Genomic DNA, 23,588 nt, shown 5'->3' with positions numbered 1-23,588 from the left:
ACATTTTACCAGATTTTCTCTACTTGCCTGTTGGAGAGTGAATCAACATGTAATGAGCACCTATTAAGAAGATGAATTGGATGCTTTAATCTTGTCCCTGAGAATGTAGAGTCCAGGAAGAAAAATCATGAATTAGAGTACTCTTAAGAGACAGATAGGCTTGTGAGCCTAACAACCAGAAAAAAATAACCACCGATAATATTGTTACAATTAAGTGTCTTTAGCAGACATTTACCTATTTACATTTACATATATATATATATACATATATATATATATATATATATATATATATATATATATATATATATATATCTTAATGTTTGGGCATAAGAATGGACAGATAAGTCACAGGGACAGAATAAGGAATCCAGAAACACACCTGAGAGAAAGTGGATGTGTGTATGGGCACATAATAGATAATAAAGGTCTTTCAAATTAGTGGGAAACGAGTAGACGAGCCAATAAAAGTTTGCAAAAGGTAACATTAGATCTCTACCTTATGCCACATAGAGAAATTATTCTAAATGGGTTAAAGAGCTAATGCAATGAAATATCCAAACACTTTTTTTTTAACTCCACTGAATGTACTAAGCATAACACAAAACCCAGGAATTATCAAGGAGAGTAAAGAGCAAATGATCATATAAATATTTAAAACTTGAATAAAGGGAACCATAAAAAAGTTAAAAACATATGAGATCAAATTTACAACATATAGGAAAAGGGTTAATAGTCCTAACATATAAGGAATATTGCCACATTTTCAGCAAGTTTGACCTGACCAAGGATTTGGTCCTTTGAGCAATGTCTACTGGGTTGTTCCTGCGGTACATACATTCCCATCCAGATACACCCTGTTTCTTTGTTCTTCATGAACAAATTTCTTGGAGTTCTCTATACAGTTTTTTCCCCGTTCCTCACCACCTATTCACACTTCAATTCACTTCTATCCGGCTACCCAGTCACTCCACTGAAATTGCTCTTATCAAGGTCAGTAGTGACCTCCATACCACCATATCCAATGGACACTTTTTAACCCTCATGTTACTTGTTTCAGGAGTATATTAGACCCAGCTGGCCACTCCCTTTTTTTTTTTTGGAATTTTTTATCATTGTGTTCTGAATTCACACCATTTTAAAATTTATTTATATTTCATTTTATTTATTTTTGGCTGCATTGGGTCTTCGTTGCTGCACACGGGCTTTCTCTAGTTATGGCGAGCGGGGGCTACTCTTCGTTGCGGTGAGCAGGCTTCTCATTGCGGTGGCTTCTCTTGTTGCGGAGCACGGGCTCTAGGCACGCGGGCTTCAGTAGTTGTGGCTCGCGGGCTCTAGAGCACAGGCTCAGTAGTTATGGTGCATGGGCTTAGGATTCCACAGCATGTGGAATCTTCCCAGACCAGGGCTCAAACCCAAGTCCCCTGCATTGGCAGGCGGATTGGTGACCACTGCACCACCAGGGAAGTCCCTGGCCGCTCCCTTCTTGAATCTCAACTTCCATGGAACACACTTTGCTTCTCCTCCACCCTACCTTTTAAATATTGGAGTTCTCCTAAACTAGGTACTAGATAGTAACCTTTTTTTTAGTAGGAACTTGTATGCGGAGGTCTTCCCCTATAAGAATTACACTTGTGGGGAAAAAATTAATAAATAAGTAAAAAAGAATTACACTTGTGGCCTGATAATTAGACGTTAATGTGGCTGCAGCTTTAGAAACTTGACCTAGTTGTGTGTACCTTCCATGTTGGCTGGGGGAGGAAGCACTATCAGGTGTGAGGAGATGGACGGGGCAGGAACTGCCAGACCAGGACTCCCACCTTCTCCCCTTTTTCAAAGATGTGTGTTCTGTTCCAGGTGTAGTACCTGGATGGGTCTGGTTTGCAGCAGGACATCAGCATCCCAGTGGAGAATGAGTCATTCCTCCTCAAACAGGGATGCAAAGTAACTCACCCATCTTGGTGGGAGGTTCCTTTACAAATCCCATTGCAAACTCCCTTCCCAGGTGTGATGGGGCTTGGTGTTCTCAGCAGCATAGCTCGTAGATCCACAGTGAGAGGGAAATGGCTGTCTCCTGCAATTTCCATACCTTAATGTGGGTATCGTGTGTCTAAGCAAGGGTCTCCCATCTGGCCTGTGGGGCAACAGGCCCTACTGTTTGATCACTCAAATGTCTTAAAGCCTGGGATAGTACTTTAGTCCATCTGGCCAAGGTGGGTTTTACCTGTTAGTAATTCAATCTGCTGCTTTAATGTTTCATTCTTCCTTTCTACCGACTCTGCTGGTTGTAGCTTGTAGGAGAGACAGAACCTCCATCAGTGTCATGTTCCTTCACCCAATCTTATGTTGACTGAAAGAAAAAGGCACAACATAAGAGTTGTTAGTTTCAGTTTTATTCGGAAAACTTAGTGAGGACTATAGCCTGGGAAACAGCCTCTTGGTAGCCCAGAGGGGACTGCTCCCCAAGACACAGGGGAAGAAGCCAGTATATACGTAATTTTGGCCAGGGAAACCGTGCAGTCAAGTATACATCTCAGTAGAAGGTTAGTGCTGGTCATGAGGAACAGATATATTAGTTACTGATGTTAGTGCTTTTTCTATGTATGCGAAGATGCAAGAATCTGGGTTCTCTAAAAATCTTCCTGAGGTATATCTAACTATCTAAGGGGCCCGTTTTTCCAAAGCATATATGTTCTCATCCTGTTTTTTGTCCTGAATTCCTCAGGGTGCACCATCAGTCAGCGACTGCAGTGGCTAATGACTTGAGCCTTGTAGAGCTGGATGGTGGGCAACATTCTTTGTTTTACACTTGCATATCATGACCTTTAAAATGTGACTGCCCAGTCACTGTCTATTGGACAAGGGTATCCATAAATGGTACTCAGCTTCTCTAATGCCCTTACGGTGGCAGCCTGCTTTGCATGGCAGCAGGGGAAAGCTTGAGTTAAGCCAGACCTGGTGGGCTCCTGGTACAGGTACAGTGGGCAGAACATACATTCCAAGGACAGGGGAGGAGGTTAGGAGCCTCTGATTGCCTGGGTCCAGCTTGAAGGACAACTGGCGGTCACATCCTCTTGATGGCCTCCTCCAAAAGGTGGGCTCCACCTCCCACCAAGATTTGTAAGTTGGAGGATTCCCCAAACATAGGGGACTTGGATGCTAAACACTTTAAACTTTAGATGAATTACAAAAGTCCACAATTATCCATTTTCATGATATATGATACTATTTATATGCTGTCAACTCCTATTAAGCCAAGACTCCTCCTTGGAATTCTAATCTCACATATTCAGCTGCCTATTTGGCATTTCACCTGGCATCTCAGAAACACACAAGCATTTCAAACATAACAGGCCCCAACTGAACTTTGGATACACACTCCCCCACTGCTCCCGTGTACCCCCATCCGTCCAGTTGCTTAAGTAAGAAATCTAGGAGTCATTCTTGATTCCTCCCTCCCCTTCATCCTCATATGCAGACATACAGAAAGTTCTGCAGAATCGACCTGCAAAACATGCCTTTAATCCATGTGTTCCAGGAATGCCCGTCAGATTTCCCTTTTGGAACCTGAAGCCTTCACCTGATGTCCTCTCTCTCGAGAAACAAAGGGTATCAGAAAATCATGGCTGCTTTATGGCACCAAGCACATCATGTCAGGGTTTTTATACCTTTCTTAGAAAATAATTTTCAGTTGTTGTGACAAATGTAGTGCTTAAAAACGGGCCCATGAACAACCCCTTCAGAATTGTGTTTACTTGGTATTTAATATTGCAAAGAACAATGGGGCCTGCCCATGAAACCTGCCTCAGATGAAGAACAGCTAGCCTGGCACCTGTGTTTGTCCCAGGAGCAACTTGAAAAATCCCCTTCCCTTACCCTGCTCCCACTTTGAGAGAACCAGCTGCAGCAAAACCCTGTATGTCCACCCCTGCTCCCCACAGCCACTCAGAAACAAGGATGGGATCTGGATCCACTGAGATACATGAAAGGAGATCTCCTAAGAGGTCTGAAATTAATGTGATAGCCAAACACTGGTTGTTTCAGGCGAAGATGTCTGAAGGTCTCTGAGTCCTGAAACCCCCGTTATGTGTTGAATTGTGCAAACCGCAGCCCCCCCCCCCCAAGAAATTCACACGTTGAAATCCCAGCCCCTGGTACCTCAGAATGTAACCATATTTGGAAATAAGGTCTTCAAAGAAATAAGTTAAAATGATATCTTTAGGGTGGCCCTAATTCAATATGACTGGTGTCCTTATAAGAAATGGACATCTGGACACAGATACGCACACAGAGGAAAGACTGTGTGAGGGCACAGCAAGAAGGTGCCACCTGTAAGCCAAGGAGACAGGCCTCAGAAGAAGTCAAACCTGGGAATTCCCTGTCGGTCCAGTGGTTAGGACTTGGCGCTTTCACTGTTGGGGCCCGGGTTCAATTCCTGGTCAGGGAGCTACGATCCCACAAGCTGCCAGGTGTGGCCAAATTAAAAAATAATTTTTTAAAAAAAGAGGAAACCAAACCTGCTGTCACCTTGATCTTGGACTGAATAAATGACTGTTGTTATTTTAAGCTACCAAGTTTTGGAGTGGTTTGTTACGTAGCAATAGATAACCGGTAAATCCGTATTACTCTCCTGCCTGCTCCACTTCTCATTCCTCAGGGCTCAGCTTCAATGTCAGGTCCCTGATCGCTCTAGCTAGGGAGCCCGTATTGTCTAACTGCCTGGACTTTTCTTTCATACTTTTCTCACTTTGTAAGCATTTACTGATTTCTTTCCCTAGTTTTAAAAAACTCAAGTCTTGACCTATTAATGGGTCATAAAGTCAATTTTTAAAGAAATAAAATTGAATATAAAATATCAGATAAGTAAGTAGTAAAGGATAAGCATCGTATTGTGAAACTTGTTAGGTATAGTCAACATATGTGTGTGCTGGTGCACAGTATAAAATACATTTTTTACTCCAGTTTTTAAAAAGTTTGAAACCACTACTATAAACTGTCAGTTCTTAAGCTCAGTGAGCATGTCGCTTTCACTCACCATGAACATCCAACAACTAGCAAAGTACCTGGCACAGAGTAGACACTCAATAAACATGTAGGAACTACTGTAGAAATAAGAGGAGTATGTGAGTGAACTGTAGAGACAGGAAATGGTTGGCAGTGGTGGTACCCTTTGAAGAAGTTTGGCAATGAAGTGATAGAGATAAAGAGAGTAGGAGATAAACAGAGTAAAGCCTTGAGCAGGAGTCTTCGGGAAAGGGGAGACATGAGCGTGTCTATTCACTAAGGCTAAAGATCCAGTAAAAGTCGAGAGAGAGTTAGGCAAGATAAAGGAGATAAATAACTGACAGTACATACAAAGCACAAACAGGCTGGAGAGAAAAGCCACAAGCCAATTCTCAAGCCAATTCTTTGAGATTGAATGCAATGAGAAAAGTTGAAGTAGAGAACATGGGGGCGCTGAAGGAGCTCATTTGTGAAACCCTCCACTCTCAAATTATAAATCAAGGTTTGTGACCAGATTAAGAGTAATGGAATTCTGAGCTTAGGAAGAGTGAGAACATTTATGAATAAGGCCTCTGAAGAATGAGGGGGAGTCAACAGGTGAGTCGAATCTGGCACCAACAGAACAAAGAAATACAAGTTGAAAACTATAGATGATGTGAATTTTTTTCTAGCATTGCCTGCCATCTGGGTATAGGAGTGGAAATCAATTGTTGGGAAAAAAAAAAGGGTGGCTATGATAGGTCAAGAGAAACAAATGAGAATGCTGGTAAGAAATGGAGTTGAAGCAAGAGACTGAGGAAAAGTTATCGGCTTAGAAAAGTGCAATAAGCTTGATTTAATGGGAGAGGATGGAAGGATAAGGAAACAACGAAATGGGAGAATTTTAGAGTTTAAGGTATCAGGTGGCAAGAAGCGGAGGTTATATTCCCTAGTGGTAAGAAAAAGAACTAACTCTGAGGTCAGAGTGTCCCATATGGTATACAACCCCAAGATGGTAACAGAGAAAGGAGGTGAAATACAGATACAGCCAGGTATTAAAATCAATAAAGACAGAGAGTATCTTAGAGGTCAATGGAAAATATGGACTAGGATAGGTGATAGACAGTTTCAAATAGGGAGAAGTTACTGAAGGAGACTAGATCTTTTTTATTTTAAGAGACATACAATGTACTGTAAACATTTTAAATTCTCTCATTGAAACTGTCAATATTAAGAAATTTACTTGGAATCACATTATTCCCTTAATTTTTTCACAGAGCATATTCCATTTACTGTGTAGTTCATCATCTTCTGGACATGTTCTATGTAATATACTTGTAAGCACAGTCGTTTCAATTGGGCAAAATTTACTACCAATAAAACCTGAATTTAACTTGTCACGTATTTCCAGCGGCAACCAATGGTCAGGTGCTTCAATATTACAGATTTCAATTCTTCCGTTCTTTATGTCTAGGAATACTTTAATTTCCAAGTGTGAATGTTCATATAACACATTGAAGGAAGTGTTTACACTGAACTTTGGAGTTTTGCCATATATCCACTCCCAGGCCTGTAGTTCTTGGGCTATGCTGTTTATTCCAGGAAACAGTGTCTCGTCTGTTGGGTTTATTAGGTGAATGTGATTATCGATTTGATGAGATGCAGCATACTCTGTGGCAACAGCATTTATCACTACTTCACAGGTCAGAGTGGGATCTTTTTCCATAAGATTTTTTACTAAGGCAGGTGTGCTCGCAGTGGCAGCGCTCCTGATCCCTTGGTAAGGGCTCTTCAGCAAAGATGACAAGAAGGTCCCATTGGTACTGCATAGCAAAGTGCAGTGGTGATAAGCAGCGGTCTGGCCAATCTTGGAAGCTGTTCCTGAGACTTTAAACTGTCCATCAAGTAAAAGGTCAAACCTTTTGGTAGCCTGCACATCCAGCTGCGGCTGGACAGCCTTCAGAGCTTTCACAACTAATTTTAGATTTTCCATCCTATTGTACTTTTTTTTGGTTGTAAAAAAAGTCAAGTTGATGTTACCCATATCATGGTAGACTGTTCCTCCTCCACTTCTCCTCCGAGCTAGTTTTACACCTTCTTCTCTCATCAGATTCAGGTTACATTCCTGCCAAGGGTTCTGATGCCGACCAATTACAACAGAGGGAGAATTCCTCCAAAAGAAAAGAACCGGCTTGGCTTCTAGATTCATATGGTCATGGATCCAGTCTTCTACAGCCAGGTTTTGGTAAACATCATTGGAAACTGACTGTAAAATGAGCCCACTTTTAACTGTGTCTTTAAAACCAGCTGCTGGGACCTTGAGGTTACAAAGTAACTGGAAGCAATTCTTCATTGAAAATGGGATCAGCATGCTTTTAAAAATGGAAGACAAACAAATTAATGATTGAGAAAAAGAAAATTAAATTCTAGTTTGTAGCTATCAGTTCTTGGTTATTTAATCCAAACTTATTTAAGTATCCAGTCTGGTTGCTTTTCTTGCCTTTTAGCCTTATCATTAGTCTTTAGCAAAAATTGTACAACAGAGTACTCAAAGGAAATAAATGATACAAACCTCAAACTGTTTTAGTTGAAATGGAATAAGGGCACAGATTTTTCAAATAATAAAGCTGAAAATATATTATGTAATATATCTCAAAGACAAACAAATTATTTTGAATTCACAGGTAATACACATTATTTGAGAAAAATGAGAAAATACAGACAAGCAAAAAGAGCAAAATAAAAGAAACCATAACATGACCACCCGGAGATAATCCCAATTAACACTTCAGTGTGTACCCATTTTTTTTATGTGCATGTGTAAAATACACACACACACTTTTCCCCACCAAAAGTGGAACCATACTCATTTCATTCAATGTTAAACCTATTTTTACATCTGTTTTAATGTCATGTTACATTCCATTGTCAAGATAACACCACCGTTTACTCAACCAATCTCTCAGTTTGTAAGTTTAGATTGTCTCTAGTTTTTCTATGTTATTAACAATGTTTTCATGAACATCTGTCTGAAAAGCTTTAATTATGTCCTTGTAGTACTTTAAAAATAATTCCTATTTAACTTTGAGATACATGTTTACTGGCAGCCTGTTTTATTTAGATCAATATTAAATTAGGATGGACCCCCTGAAGTCAGGGGAGAGGTGGTCAGAGTAGCAAGGTTAAATAGAAAGGCTAGGAACAATTTTATTATGTTTTGACACTTTACACATTATTTGTGTTAGCAGTGCTGATGAAAAGGCTGAAAATACTAGCTATAATAATGAAGTATTTTGACTAGTTATGGTTGTAAAGAAACCATTCTATTCCGATTTCATTTCTTAGAATGGTCATAATTTTCCTTTAGGTTAAAGACCTGGGAAGGACTGGGTTATTAAAGCCCAGAACTAGGCCACATTCTTTTGTAGTTATATCCTAGATGCACAATTCCTAGGGTAACAAGTCTTCATATTTTCATCACTCTTGACATATCTTGATAAATAATGCTACAGAAAAGCTGAACCAATTTACACTCTATCTAGAAAGGTCAGGAGAGGTGTAACAGAGGAAGGGATACTTGAACTGAGTCTCGAAATCTGATGGTTTTTACCACGTTGATGGGAGTAGCATGTTCCAGGCAAATGCAAAGACAGAGAGTCCTCCAACAGTAAGGCATGTCTTGGGGACTCCCTCCTCAAAGGAGTTCCACTACCAGTCTTCCAGCTCCGCTGAAATCTCTGGCTGTGCTGTCCTAGGAAGCCTCTGCAGCCAGATGCCGTTTCTTTGGTTAAACTCTTTGTTCTTGGTTCTGTTTGACCCAATTTGATACAGTCCCTCCTTCACTGAACAAATGTTTATGGAGTGCCTACTAGGCACAAGGTAGAATAAAGAAGGGGAGGAGACAAATTCATGTAATTCTAAAGCATTTGGCCTTTTTCTAAAAGCAGCTGGATACAGTGAGGTGTTTTAAGTGGGAAAGTGTTAAGTCAGCCATTATACAAAACTGCTTCTGCTGGCAGTGTTGAGCATGGATTAAAAACAGATAGACTAGGGGCAGGGAGACGGTTTAACCGACCCATGCAGTTGTCCCAGTTAGAGACAATGAGGGCCTGAACGGTGGTAGCAGACACTGAGAAGGGATGGACACAAGAACATTAAGGTCACAGACTGGTCCTTGCCTTCAAGGAACTCACTATCTAGTGGGAGACACTAAAATCCAAGGAAGGTGATAATTCAAATACGGTGTCATAAGTGCTATGACAGGGTAAGTACATTAGAAGGCCATTTAACCCTCTCATGATTGGAAGTGACATTGAAGTTGAGACATAGAAGGGGTAAGGAAAAGTATTCCAACAAAGTACAATAGCTTGGAGGAAAAAAAGACCCATTCAAAGAATTCGAAGAATTTAATTCAATTGGCTGGTATTTAAGAGTGCAGGAATGGGGAGCTGCAAGAGATAAGGAGGCAGAAGTAGAGATCAGATTATGAAGAGACTTAAAATACACGTTAGGGACTTCCCTGGTGGTCCAGTGGTTAGGACTCTGTGCTTTCACTGCAGGGGGCATGGGTTTGATCCCTGGTCCGGGAACTAAGATCCCACAAGCCTCCGGCCAAAAAAAAAAAAATCCATGTTAAATACTTGAACTTCACCCTGAGGGTGATGAGGAGGTGCTGAAGAGTTTTACAGATGTATACTTCAGAGACATTGCCTAGAGATTTAAGCAGGGAGAATCTTGCTATTTGGTAATTGGTTCAGTGAGGGTGAGAGAAAGAAGTCAAGGGTCCTTTATGGTATGATTACGAGCCAGCATTCAAATCCCAACTCTGTCTCTTCCCAGCTAAGGCAGATTAGTTGACTTTTCTGTGCCGCAGATCCCTTATCTGTAATACGTGGGTAATGACAGGACTCGTATCAGGATTAAATGAACTAATACATGTAAAGTGCTTTTGAGAGTGCCTGGCACATAGAAAGTACACAGGATGTTACCTCTTTTATTAATTTTATGCATACCTTGACCTCTGGCCTGGGAAATGGGTGGAAAGAGGTGACATTTCCTAGGACAGATTTCATAGGAAGAGGAGATATGGGGTGAAGATACCTGGTCCGTTTTGACTGCATTGAACTTAAGAGTCTTTGGCTACCAGCAGCCAATGGCACAGAGCTGAAGAGATGGTAACTAAGGGCTCCAGAATTGATCCAATTAATGTATTAATAGTGCTCAAAATATCTGTATTCATCCAGGCATTGTGGATACGGTGTGAGTGAAACACAGCAAAGATATTAATTCAAGAGAGCTTGCATCTACTACGCAACAGACATTGTTCTTGGCACTTGGGATTCATCAGTAAACCAAATCCAGGAAGGTGATGAGGACCATATGAAAAAGGAAAGGGAACGTAGGAAACGTGTATGTGAGAGGAACTGGGCTGCTATTTAATTTAATTTATTATTTATTTATTTATTTATTCATTCATTTATTTTGGCCACGAGGCATGCGGGATCTTTGTTCTCCTACAAGGGATTGAACCCATGCCCCCTGCAGTGGAAGCACCAAGCCTTAACCACTGAACCGCCAGCGAAGTCCCCAGGCTGCAATTTCATATAGGGTTGTCAGGCTAGGCTTCATCAAAAAAGTGACCAAAAAAGCAGACTGAGAGTAAGTCAGAAAGAGAAAAACAAATATCGTATATTAACGTATATATGTGGAATCTAGAAAAATGGTACAGATGACCTTATCTGCAAAGCAGAAATATCAACAGAGACGTAGAGAACAAACCTATGGACACCAAGGGGTAAAGGGGGGGTGGGATAGATTGGGACTGACATATACACACGACTACGTATAACACAGACAGCTAATGAGAGCCGGCTGTATAGCACAGGGAACGCTACTCGGTGCTCTTTGGTGACCTAAATGGGAAGGAAATCCAAAAAAGAGGGGATATATGTATACGTATAGCGGGTTCACTTTTCTGTACAGCACAGACTAACACAACATTGTAAAGCAACTATACTCCAATTAAAAAAAAAAGAGAAGCAGACTGAAAGTCGAGGGAGTTGGGCTGAGCGCCTACTATGTGCCAGAAACTGTTCTAGGCACCTGAACACATAAACAAGTAGGACCCTGTGAGGATGTAACATTTCCACTGAGCCTCGTAGGACGAGAAAGAATCACACACAGAGTGAGAGAAAGTGGGAACACAGGGATGTCTGAGAAAACCTAAATGCCAATTTATTAATTTACAAAGAGAACTATAGGCTATCAACCGGATATTCAGATCGGCCTGTCCAACTACCCTCTCATCGTAAGTTTGCTTGGTGAATACTGAATCCGGACAAAAGGATGGAGTTATACGACTTCACTGTCTGGTGGAATGAGCCTTGAGGAAAGCGCCTCTCAGCTCCTGGGCTCCGGAGAGATCCCACTGTTAACGCCAGGACACCCTGTCTCTCCCAGAGGAGGCCTGGATTCATCCGGTCAGGCGCACCTCTCTTTTACTCCATGCTTCAAAAACAGATCAGACCTCCAGCTGCATGATGTACAGTCTTTTTTTAGTTGGCAGGATACTGTCAAGTCCTGAAGGCCTGATAAAATTTTGTCTCTTTAACTTAGCATATCTCTACTCTTACCTTTTAATTATTCATTTTTAGCGTTTTTTAATCAGAGAACAATCATATTTCCATGTTCAGGGGTGGCGGGGACACTTCTACCACCACTTTGCATTTACCAAACCTGCTTCTCCATCATCGAACAGAAAGCAAAAAATAACAGGACCCCACCTACCCTCCTAGGCAGGCCCAGCTCCTTCAAAAAATCCTCCCCAAGTTTTATCTTGCCATCTTGCCACCTCTTAGTACAGAACTTAGCCAGTCTCAGGACAGCCGTGTGCCTGTTTGATTTCGCCTTTTTGGTTCTCGGTGGGCGCGCACAGGGCTGGCACCCAACATGTCTAATTTTTTGACCCTCCAGTGTTCCGGATAATCCGCTCCTAACCGTGGAGCTAGGTCTTCCCAAGCTCTGACCGGACACTTCAGGGCCTGCAGCGCCAGCCGTGCGCACCGCCCCAGGGTCTCAGCTCCCCGCCCGCTGCCTGTCCTCGGGGCCCACGCTGCCTGCCCCGCCCCGCCTTGCCCCGCCTCCGGTTTCACGCACCTGAGGCTTCCGGTCGCGGCCAAGCAGCGCGCGGCCCCCTGGGGGAAGGACGCGCGCGACCCACAGTCCCGTCCTGCTGCGCACGCAGCCGACCCGCCCGTCACCCCGGCCCGCGGAGGGCGGGGCACCGGAAGCGCTGCCTGGGGGCGGGGCCGGGGGGTGCCGGAGGGTCCTTCCGACCGGCCGAGCTGGCGCCGAACCAGAGGAGAGGCAGGGACGCCGCCCACGTTCGAATAATAGTATCAACAATATGGAAAGTCCTAGAGCCCCAGGGCAGATGGAGGTTCCCTGCGTGACAGCCCAGAGCGTTAGCGGGGAACACGTAGGAGCGGGGTTGAGTCAGTCTGGAGAGGAGCCCGCTTGGTACCTAGAGCAGTCGGGTCGGATGTTCTTTACTGAACATCCAGGCATTGCGCGGGGCTTTGCACGTCTCATAGTCCAAAGGGCAGGCAACTCCACTTGGAAGGGGACGAAACTAAAATCGGTTTTAAAAGTTAAATGGCATTTAAAGGAATAAACGCTGGTATTCCCAATACAGAGATGGTAACAGGTAGGAAGAAGTGGGTTGGAGAACACACACACTGAGGGCAATGAACGTTACCACTTGGGGTGTCCCTCGGTGCAGCTGGCAAGAAAATTCTTGTGGCTTAGCCAGATGGGAAATTCCCCCGACAGGCAAAGTTCCAGGTAACTATAGCTGCGTAACAAACTGCCTCAAACGCCAGTGGCTTAACACAACGATTTATTCTAACATTTATATGGTCAAGGCTTGCTCACGTGGCTTCCTTCACTCAGCACAGGCTGGCTGAGCGGGGTGGTCCAGGACGGCCTTATTCACGCCCTTGGCGGCTGGTGCTGGCTGGCTGATGGGGCACCTCCGTTCAGGGCTAGCCTTGGAAGGAGCACTTTGGCCACATTCTGTTGTCCAAAGCACCAGCAAAGGCAGCCCAGAGTCAAGGGGTGGAGAAATGGACCCCACCTCTTGATGGAAGGAGCCCAAAGAATTTGTGCTCATCTGGTTCAGTCTTCCACAGAAATCAATCTCTCTTTTGGCTTAGAATAGAAACCATCAAGGCTTGCATCTTGGAGTAAGAAGCTCCAGTGTTCACAATTTGGTGATGCCGATACGATGACCAGGGCTCCATATAAAGCTACAATAAAGACACAGTGGCTCCTTATTTATTTACTATTACCCTCTTGATTGAAGTCACTCTCAGTAATTAGTCTTTCTTGGATTATGCAGGTGGGAATGGATTCCGTGCAGTTAGTCCCAGTAGGAGTTTTCCAAGTTATCATTAAAAAGAGCCACGCAATTCTGTTGCCCTTTGCTTATATTACATCTTTCTAAATTCCATTTCTCTGGAATCTGAGGTGGTACAATTTTTCCCCCCCTAATTTCCTACCGAAGTGTATTTCAAGAATGGATCCGTCCTCCCTGCTCCTAGACTTCCATCCTGTGGTCATCCTTAATCCCTCTCCTACTTCTTCAGCTTCTCCACTCGATCCTTCTGCTGACACTCAAACACGACCTCCATCTCATCTTCCATCTCTCATGCTGTCTACTCCCCTTCAGAGTTGAGCTTCTTTGTGGAGTTGCTACACATCCAGTATCCACTTCCTCACTTCCCATTTGTTTTCCAACCTACTCCAACATGGATTCTGTCCTGTTATTCCACCAAAAGTGCTTTTTGCAGGGTGAGCAAAATGGGTGAAGATGATTAAAATGTACAAACTTTCAGTTATAAGATAAGTAAGTCCTGGGGATGTAAATGGACAGCATGGTGACTATAAAAATACTGTACTGTATACTTGAAAGTTGCTAAGTGAATATATCTTAAAAGTTCTCATCACAAGGAAAAAAAAATAACTATGTGTTGATAGATGTTAACTTCTTACAGTGATCACTTTGCAATATATATGAAATCATTATGTTGCACACCTGGAACTAATATAATGTCATATGTCAATTATATCTCAATTAAAAAAATTTTTTTAAATAATAAAATTCTGTAAATCATTAAAAAAAGTACTCAAGGATGATGGAGAATTAGGTCAGCTACTTACTCTCAAATGGTTGGGAGGAGAGGGAAAGCCCTTTGTACCATGCTTGCAACTTTGCTGTAAATTTGAGATTGTTTCAAAATAAAAGGGAAATAATATATGTTAGGTGTCTGGCATTGTAATAAAGACTGTGAGCACCCCACCCAGGTCCCCTTTACCCTTAATTCATCATCCATTCTCCAGCTGGTGTGAATGAAGGAGCTAGCAGGCACAGGCACACCAGAGTGATTCACCCTGCCTCCCTGCCCACCAGCCTGCCGACTTTGGCTTGGAGGCGGCAACCAATGCCTGACTGGCCTAGGGCTACAATAGTCCCACCTCTTGCCTCAAAGTGGGACAGTGGGACAACTCTGCAGTATAATCCCTCCAGAGCACCCTGTGAGTCAGGCCATGAATTTATCTGAGCGCTCATTCTTCGATGATTCCTTCTGCTTCCCTGACTCCCTTACAGGCTTACCTTAAAGAGCACACTCTCAAAAATCATGTGCATCTGGGTCCTTGTCTCAAGCAGCTTCTAGGGAATCACAACTAAGCCACTTACACGACAGCTCAGTAAATGATAACTATTGTGACTGGCATCAATGACAACACCATTAGATGCAATACCAATGCATGTATTATACGTCTTATTTTATAGGTATGTTGAATCTAAGGTCTCCTAACGTCCTTATTTCTCCGGAACTATATTATTTTTATATGGAAAGTTTCTCATCAGAAACAACGGCAGAACTCTGCAAAATGTTCACTTTAGGATTCTGCTTGTAGAATTCTTCCATGAAACAAATAAACACCTAAGTGAGGCTGTTGTCCTGATTAAACTTGTTCCATTCCACCCCTTCCAGGAAGTCTTTGTGGATTTCCATTCCCAGGTGTGCTGCTAAAACTATGGCTTGGCTTGGATTTTGGGATTCCAATTCTCTGATATCTTAGCAGCAGTAGTTCTCAATCAGAGTAATTAACGTTTGCGTTTGTTATCATCTCAATGACTGGATTGTGCTATGACATTTGACATCCTGCAATGCATGGGGCATCACATACAATGAAGGACATCCCAAATTCAGCGTCCAACACACTATCAAATGTCCTGTTGGACATTCATGGAGGTGAAAAACCAGTCTGTAAATATTTGAGCCAAGTCCCTATTAAAGAAAAAAGTGGTTTTGCTAAGGTCACTAGTGCCATTCATGTTGCTAGATCCAGTGGACCTTTCAAGTCCTCATCTACACTTTCAGCTGACTGCCTCCACCTTAAAGACTTTTGTGGGCAATCTTGACATTATCCTGTCTTGCTTTTCCACCAACTCTGCCAACTCTTCAGTCCCCTTAGCCAGCTCCCCCTGCGCTGCCCAGCTCCTAAGTGTTGTAGTTGCTTTGTCTCACACTATACATTCACCATAAGCAACCTCTTTCATTCCCATAGCTTCAGATACCATTTCTGTATATAACTTCAAAATTTGTATTTTTTCATTCCATACATAGAACTGTCTGCCTTAGAAACAGGTATGCCCAAAACCCATGCTCCCAAGCTCTTTCCCCCAGGGAACCACCATGCATCTAGCTGTTTTTTTTTTTTTTTCCTAGAAATCGTTTCTTTGTGACCGCCTGGAGGGGTGGGATGGAGAGGGTGGGAAGGAGGGAGATGGATGAGGGAAGGGATGTGGGAACAGATGTATATGTATAACTGATTCACTTTGTTATAAAGCAGAAACTAATAAAAAAAAAGAAAAGAAAATAAACTTTATCCAAAGAACACATTATGTACATTTAATATGCACATTTATCTAGGAAACCCAAAAGAACCCACAGATAAACTAGCAGGAACTAATAAGACGGTTCAACAAGGCACACACATACAAGGTCAATAAATTTTAAAAATCAATCAGGCTCCTCTACACTGGCAATAACAAATTAGAAACTGTAAAAGAAAATAAGAAAAAAAGAAGATCTAAAAATAGTCACAAGAGCCATATAAATTATTTAGAGCTAAGCATACGTAGAAGGAAATATAACTAACAAACTGAGTACGAACAGTTAAACTCCGCCCAACCCAAGGTTAGGAAAAGACTGTTGTTACTTTATGAGAACAGACCCTCTTCTTAAGTAGCAGATCAGTAAGTGAGAGTGAATCAAAGAAACACAGCATTTGAAAAGTCAGCCAGTCCAAGCCTCTTGATCGCACATACAGAAGCTGAAGCCCAGATAGGTTAAGTTACTTGGTAAAGGGCCCAATGTCCTGACTCAAGGACTAGCATTTTTCACTCATTCATAAGACACAATCAAATGCAGTAGCTTGGAAAGAGATGGGAAAAAAATGAAGAAATCAATTATATAGTTCCTCATCTTTAAGTACAGAAATAGCCGTGACAAAATTACACGTATTGAGGGAAAATTGAAGTGCACAGTTTAAAATGTCAATAATCCACAGGAAAACTGGAGACCATTTAAAATATTCATATTAAATCTCTATATAAAAGGCATTAAAAGATCTCCAATCAAAATGTTCCTTTTATAATAGATACGTTATGATACAATTTATAATAGATATGGTATGAACCTTTCCCTTTCACGGGAAAGCTTCGGCTGGGAAAAAGGAATTGTTCTTGAAAATGGGGCCTGTGCTATTGCAGAGACTGTGCTGAACCTAGGTCCACAGAATGCTCTGATGTCATCATTGAGGTCACAGAATCCTGCTGTGAGCCTGGCAACCTTGGAAACTTAACAGCCCTGGTGAGCACTAGGCAGTACTGCTGGTTCACTAAGTGGTACAAGTTTTTCAGCCATTTAGGAGACTTGACTATTTTTATTTGTATTGAATCATTTCAACGGATTGCCCAAGAGCCAAGAAGGGCCAACCTGTTGGGAAGAGGAGGAGTTGGACATCTCTTGAGGCATCTTCTACGGGAGACTTCTAGTTGGTACCATGAAACGGCGACAAAAGAGGAAACATCTGGAAAATGAAGAGTCCCAGGAAACTGCCGAGAACGGAGGAGGTATGTGGGGGGCAACTTGTCTGGGGCACATGGGTTTCTGCCAAACTGAACCTTCTCTAGGAAGGGGGGGGACTGAGAACGTGTCACCTGTGAAGCAGGGAGCGAGAGACCTTGTCTCACTGATGCTGCCGTATCCATCCGGAGGGTCCCTGTGGTGTGAGATGGCACAGAACGGCCAGATGCCCCTGGGAGATGGGAGGTCAGCTCCGCTGGTCTGAGGACTCTCTCCTGGGGCAGCCGGGCCTGGAGCTTTGTCGGACTCACAGCAGGCTGCATCCTGCTTGCACAGACCTAGAGGTGCAGCTTTTCTCAGTCCCCGATTTCTCTCTTTCTCTTGGATCTTTCCCTGGGGTCATGAGGTGGGGGATGTGAAGGATGCAAGGATGCTGAGAGAGACCCATGAGTTGCTTGGCCTCTTTTACCAAAGTGGAAAGAGAAGCCCCATGAGTTGAAGGCCCTGTTGAAAAATATCTTGACAAGTGGAATGCACTTCGAAAGAAGATAGTTTGCCTAGGGATGGTGTCATATTGAAAGCAAGGAGGTTTTATTCCTTCAACAGGAAGAATTTCCCAAAGGAGATCAAGGGAAGGGAAGGGTTTTCCAGAGACTGAGACCGCCGTGGGCAGGGGTGAGAAATGGTCTCAGTGTCCTGCGGGGAGCTCTGAGAGCCACAGGCCACGGGGTGCCTGCGTGCATTAAATGTAGGCGAGTAGCTTGCCCTGGGAGAGGGGTGGTCACCCCAGAGCTCCAGCTAGAGGCCTCTGCCCCAGATTAGAGCCCAGAAGCTCCTACCAGGCCCAGGGCCCTGGAGACTGTAGGATGGGCCCTGGGAATGGAGCTCTAGACAGCAGGCAGATTTTCAGGCAGTGGCTGGGACAGGCTGGGGAAGGCAATGACTGCCCCTGACCATTCAGAATATTTTGCTCTATGTTCCTGTGTGTGTGTGTGTGTGTGTGTGTGAGTGTGTGTGTGTGTGTGTGTGTGTGTGGTAGTGCAGAGAAGAGCAGGATGAATGGGGGTAGAGTGCTTACCAGATATAAAGTCTGCGTGGTAAAGTTCTTGTCACCCTGCCTGGACCTAGATGACACTCGGTGTATGTAAGAGTGTATACAGAATTCTTGTTACGGGTGTTTTATGAGACAGTAACTCATACACCCATGTACACTCTGATACAGCAAAAATATCACACACCCCACATATAACTTCCTTATTAAACCACACACGGCACATGGAGGTATATACATGCATCCCTTCTGTACTACGTTCTCATACAACCCACCTGTATCACAATCCTCTCCTCCAACACCAAACGCTGGAGATGAGATATATATATAGACACACACACTATATATATGTGTCTCCTCAACTCTCGCACAAACACAGCTAACTTCAGCCATCTCTAAAAACCTCTATAAGAACCAGTCACGTGTCATACACACCACACTTATAACACATTCTTGAGTAATGCCAGACCCGCTTTGTACAAACCACAGTAAACCACATTCTCACTAACCCATGTCAGGGTTGCCAGATAAAATATGGGCTATCCAGTTCAATTTGAACTCCAGATAAACAACAAGTAATTTTTCAGTATCAGTACGTCCCAAATATTGTATGGGCCATACTTACACTAAAAATAAGTAAAACCAAATACTGCATGGGAATACTTAAACTAAAAAATTATCCTGGGTTTATCTGAAACTGAAATTTAACTGGGTGCCCTGTATTTTTCCTTGCTTAGTCTGGCAACCCTTATATACTTACCACCAGCTCCGGTATTATATATTTATTGTATTTTTGTTTAGTCTGTGTCTTCCCCTACTAGAATGTGCAGCATTACCAGAGACTAGAACAATGGAAGAGTGCCAGATACACAGGAGTAGCTGCTTAATGAATCTTGGTGAATGAATGAATGGATGAACACACACCATAAATACAAGCCACACCATGTAATGAGGAAAAGTTACATGTCCCAGAATTCCTGACTTGTGAACAGAAACCATGCACACAAAGGCCACAGACACAGATAAGACACATCTGCACCGTATTCCCCATGCCAACCCTACACTTAACACAGACTTAACTGATACACATCACTCACTCTTCCCACATACGCACAGTCACCACCGAGGCCTACATTACCAACAAGACAGTGACAGAGTAAGTACTGATTTGAATTAAATACTGCAGTATCCACTGGGAACCACACTCTCAACTGTGTGTATTCACTGCACATGACACGTGCCAGACACTCGGTAAATACCTCTGGACAGAGGACTGATGAACCCACCCTGAGCCTTTCATTCCTCCCTCAGGAATCTCGAAGTCACAAGAGGATCCCCCTCACCTTGGATCCACTGTGGTGGCCCAAGGCTGCAGCCCAGGGGCAGGGGAGGTCTCCTCTGCCTCTACATACTTCTCCTGTACTTCTACTCCGCGCAAGCTCATCTACGCTGGTAAGGGCGCGGGGCTCCTCAGGTGAGGGGGTGCTTGGCTGTGAGGCAGGAGGCACACAGATCCCAGGGAGGCTGAGAGGAAACCCAGGGTCATCAGACGTGATGAGGGCTCTGTGGAGGAGCCTGGGCAGGATGGCTGAGCTGTTCCGAGGGCGTGGATGCCAGCTGAGTCTGGGGGTGTGTGTGAATCCTGGTACTACCATGGTGGGGAAGTCAAGGAGCAGGGGCCGGAAAGGTCTGGGCTTGAGGTGGAGGAAAGAGGGACCAGATTAAGCATCTTCAGAGGAAAATGTAGGCTTTGTCTTTGCCTTGGCTTCCAGAGAAGGACAGAGTTCTGCATCATAGACCTCCAGCCTGAGAGCAGGACCATCCAGCTCAGGTGCACACAGCTCACACATACATCCGCCCTCCAGGCACAGCCCTTCTCAGTGCACACAGAAACCCCAAGCACCACAGCCACATTCCACAAGTAATGCACCACAGATATACCCAAACTCACACTCCTCGTCGTACACGCATCCAGCCGCATCCCTCACATACCACAGCCCTCAACACCATACTCCACACCCCTGTATACAGACACCGCTCCAGTTTCCCCCCCACGCACATGAAAAGCCCACAGATGACACCAGATACACCGCTCCGTCCTACGACCAACAGACACCAAGCTCACGACATAGCTACGTCATGCAAATGTCCCTCTCTCGTCTACCACACCTGCTCCCTCAGCTTCCGGCATGGCCCATGCATGTTATTATGTTTTTAATTTCCTTTTTCAGGAATCCGGAGATCATATCGAGACACTGCCCAGCCTACAGCACCCCTAGACCAGGTTCAGGAAGAAGGAGAGACCGCTCCCCCATCACACTGTGTCTCCTCCTCACCCTCTTCACCCTGTAAGAACGATCTGCACCCAGACAAAGAGGAAAGGGGCATGAAAATATACTACATGCAGGTCCAAGTGAACAAGGGTGTCGCTGTCTCCTGGAAGACAAAGAAACCCTTGGAGTTGCCTGAAAAGCAGCTGACAATAGAAGAAGTGACCCTTCCTGAGGATGCGTGCACAGTAGGCACTTACCCCTCTGATGTGTTCACCGAAAGCCTCCTGTCTGACAGTGAGCCCACTGGGGAGGAGAAAGAGAATGAGGAAAGGGCAGAGCCAGGCAGCCCATCAGGGTCACCTGCAGTCCAGGAGACACCCAGGGCCAAGACACCGGACTGCATGGTGACCATGGAGACCGGCTTCAGGTGCATGGCCTGCTGCCGGGTCTTCCCCACCTTGGAGATCCTCCAGCAGCACGTGAAGGGCGGCGTCCTGGAGGGCTTCAGCTGCCGTGTCTTTCATCTCAACATGGCCCAGTGGATGGGCAATGTGGAATTCGAGAGCACCCCTGAGGAGGAGGGCAGTGTGGAACCCGAGACCACCTCTGAGGACGAGGAGGACGAGGAGGATGAGGAGGACGAGGAGGACGAGGAGGACGAGGAAGAGAAGCTAGAAGGCCCCAGCCCAAAGAGACCCCGCAGGCAGGGTCTTTTCTCTCTTTTGAGTTCCACAAAGCAACTAAGATTCATGGGACAGAAGATCCTGGAGACGGTGTGGCCTTGGAAGAGGTAAGGCTTGAGGCTGGCAGTCTTCTGAGCCTATGTCACGAGGGCCCAGAGGAGTCTAAGGGAAGGGGCCGCACACATGTGCTGGTTGACCTAATGGCTCTGCAGTTGCATCAAATGGGACACACCCAGCACTAATAAAGGCATTGACCTCTGTTGACTTAAACAAGAAGGTGGAGCCTTTTCCTAGGAGTTTTCTCAGGGTCTGCACGATGGACCTCAACTCTTAGAGGACGTACTGCCAGCAGCTCCTTCTCGGCAGAGAGAGCCAGGAGTGGTCTGAAGAGAGGACAGGGGCCCTTGCAGGACCACAACTTTGAGGTCTGAGAGCCTTGGGCCTGAGCCGAGATCTCACCCTGACCACTGGACCTAGCCTTCTGTGACAAAGGGGAATATAAAAGAGAGTCACGTGGAAATGAGGTCCCCCGAGATATGGAAATGTTCCAGAACCTTCATTGCGTGGTAGTTGATCTGGAGCCAAGCTCACTGTGGTGTGTGTGGCTCTGAGCATTAAGGCAACGCTGGAGGGTAACCCTGACCAGCAGAGCTTGGAGTGCTTCTTGTCTCTTCCTGTTCTACCTCATTTGTTTTATCCCTTCCAGGGAGAAGAAAGGACCCTCGGGATAGTAGCAGACAGAATGCCGTGGTCTGAAGGAGGATGAAGGGACCGGCACTCAGTCTAACATCGTATGACAATAGAAACGTCTTATGCAATAAAGGGCATTTTCCAAACCTTTCCTGGAGCTTTTATTTAATTACATTTTTCTATCTATGCATCTATCTGTCATCTACATCTGTATCTTTCAAGGTTTGTGAACAAGCTTTCACATAAGCACTAGAGAGACGTCCGCCAGCATTTTCCAGAAGAGGCCTGCAAATTGCTGGGGACTCCTCACAAATAGGGAATGGCCACAACCCCTGCCACACAGACTTTGCGCGTGGCCCTCCTAACGTACTCCCACTCTCTCTCTGAATTTCCCAACGTCTGAGATGAGGGTGCTGGCTGGAGGCAATGATCACGTGCAGGCTGAATCTTCTCCAGATTCTGATTCTCTTCCTGGGCATATCGTCCTCAAGCACAGTCTCCAGGTCCCTGGCCACACTGATCTCTCTCCTTCAGTCCTTCCCTCCCTCCCTCTGTTGCCTCTCAGTGCAGAGAATACTTTTTTACATCTGAGACGACATTTATTTTTTGTTCACAGAATTCTCACCTGTTCTACTGTGGCCTCCACTGTGAACATTCCAAAGCTGAGAATTTTCTTTTTTTCTCCCTCATTTCTGCTGAGTCTTTACCTTCCTAATGCAGTGAACTCACAGTGCCTAGCTGACTGGATGGGGAGAAAAATCCAGGGAGCAAAGAGAAATAATAAAAGAATATATCAGTTAATTTTTCATAGTGTTATCCAACTACATATTTTTAAAATTTTGGAATAATATTAGGAATCTTCTCTTTATAAAAAACTGAATTATTGGGCTTCCCTGGTGGAGCAGTGGTTAAGAATATGCCTGCGAATGCAGGGGACATGGGTTCGAGCCCTGGTCTGGGAAGATCCCACGTGCCACGGAGTAACTAAGCCCGCGCGCCACAACTACTGAGCCTGCGCTCTAGAGCCCGTGTGCCACATCTACCGAGCCCACGTGCCACAACTACGGAAGCCTGCGTGCCTAGAGCCCGTGCTCCGCAACAAGAGAAGCCACTGCAATGAGAAGCCCGTGCACCACAGTGAAGAGTAGCCCCCACTCCCTGCAACTAGAGAACGCCCGCTAGCAGCAACAAAGACCCAATGCAGCCCAAAATAAATTAATTAATTTTAAAAAATTGAATTAGTTTCAAGGGTACAATGTATAAAAGTACAATAAAAGTCCCCCTTCATAACCCCCCAACCCCACTCTCAAGATGGAAGAGATATGCTGTGATACAATCTATAGTCGTAGTACTACTACTCCTCCCACCACAGCCGAAATCCTCTGAGCCAGGGGCAGCAGCTTCCTTTCACAATGCTAGGACCCGCCACAAGACACATGATAATCCCTTTGGACATTTCAAGGAGCGGCACCAAGGGATCAGTACCTGGGAAATGCCACTGACAGCTCAGAATATCCAGGGCATTTCTAGAGCCTCGGCACTGCTCTCGCTCTGGGAATGAAGGTCCAAAAAGCACATCGGAGAATGTTCATAGTTGTAAACAAGCTCCACCTTTGAAACACAATCTACATAGAACCACATATACAAGCCTGCACAATGGATGAAGCCAAGGTCTCCTCCATGATTGACCTTCTGACCACCTTATTGTCTCCTCAACCATAAAAGGTCAACTTCAAACTCACGACCTTGC

General features: G+C 44.5%; 1 protein-coding gene and 1 long non-coding RNA gene across 4 annotated transcripts in view; both read right to left on the bottom strand.

The window, feature by feature from the left end:
- Positions 1-43: 43 nt before the first annotated feature.
- Positions 44-23,588, bottom strand: part of LOC307064647 — a 33,658-nt gene continuing 10,113 nt past the window's right edge. For 2 of the 3 annotated variants that reach the window (XR_013811300.1, XR_013811301.1), the window contains 3 exons: positions 22,464-22,580; positions 2,225-2,350; positions 44-97 (listed from right to left, as the gene is read on the bottom strand). This is a non-coding gene — a long non-coding RNA (uncharacterized lncRNA). Of the gene's footprint in view, positions 98-2,224; positions 2,351-12,811; positions 13,290-22,463; positions 22,581-23,588 lie in introns of those variants that run through there. The other variant, XR_013811302.1, reaches the window with a different exon arrangement.
- On the bottom strand, positions 6,203-7,612 carry LOC307064639 (lipoyl amidotransferase LIPT1, mitochondrial). Its single transcript, XM_079721295.1, has one exon. The coding sequence runs from the start codon at positions 7,352-7,354 to the stop codon at positions 6,233-6,235; it is 1,122 nt and encodes a 373-aa protein (XP_079577421.1). The 5' UTR covers positions 7,355-7,612; the 3' UTR covers positions 6,203-6,232.

Source organism: Hyperoodon ampullatus, assembly GCF_949752795.1.
Source record: "Hyperoodon ampullatus genome assembly, chromosome: 15".
Classification (NCBI taxonomy): Eukaryota; Metazoa; Chordata; class Mammalia; order Artiodactyla; family Ziphiidae; genus Hyperoodon; species Hyperoodon ampullatus.
Note: the sequence above shows the minus strand (reverse complement) of the source record. Positions and strands in the feature narration are given on the sequence as shown.

What these genes read in the sequence shown, in the direction of transcription:
- LOC307064639 (XM_079721295.1), bottom strand. Translation starts at nt 7,354, where the DNA reads ATGCTGATCCCATTTTCAATGAAGAATTGCTTCCAGTTACTTTGTAAC.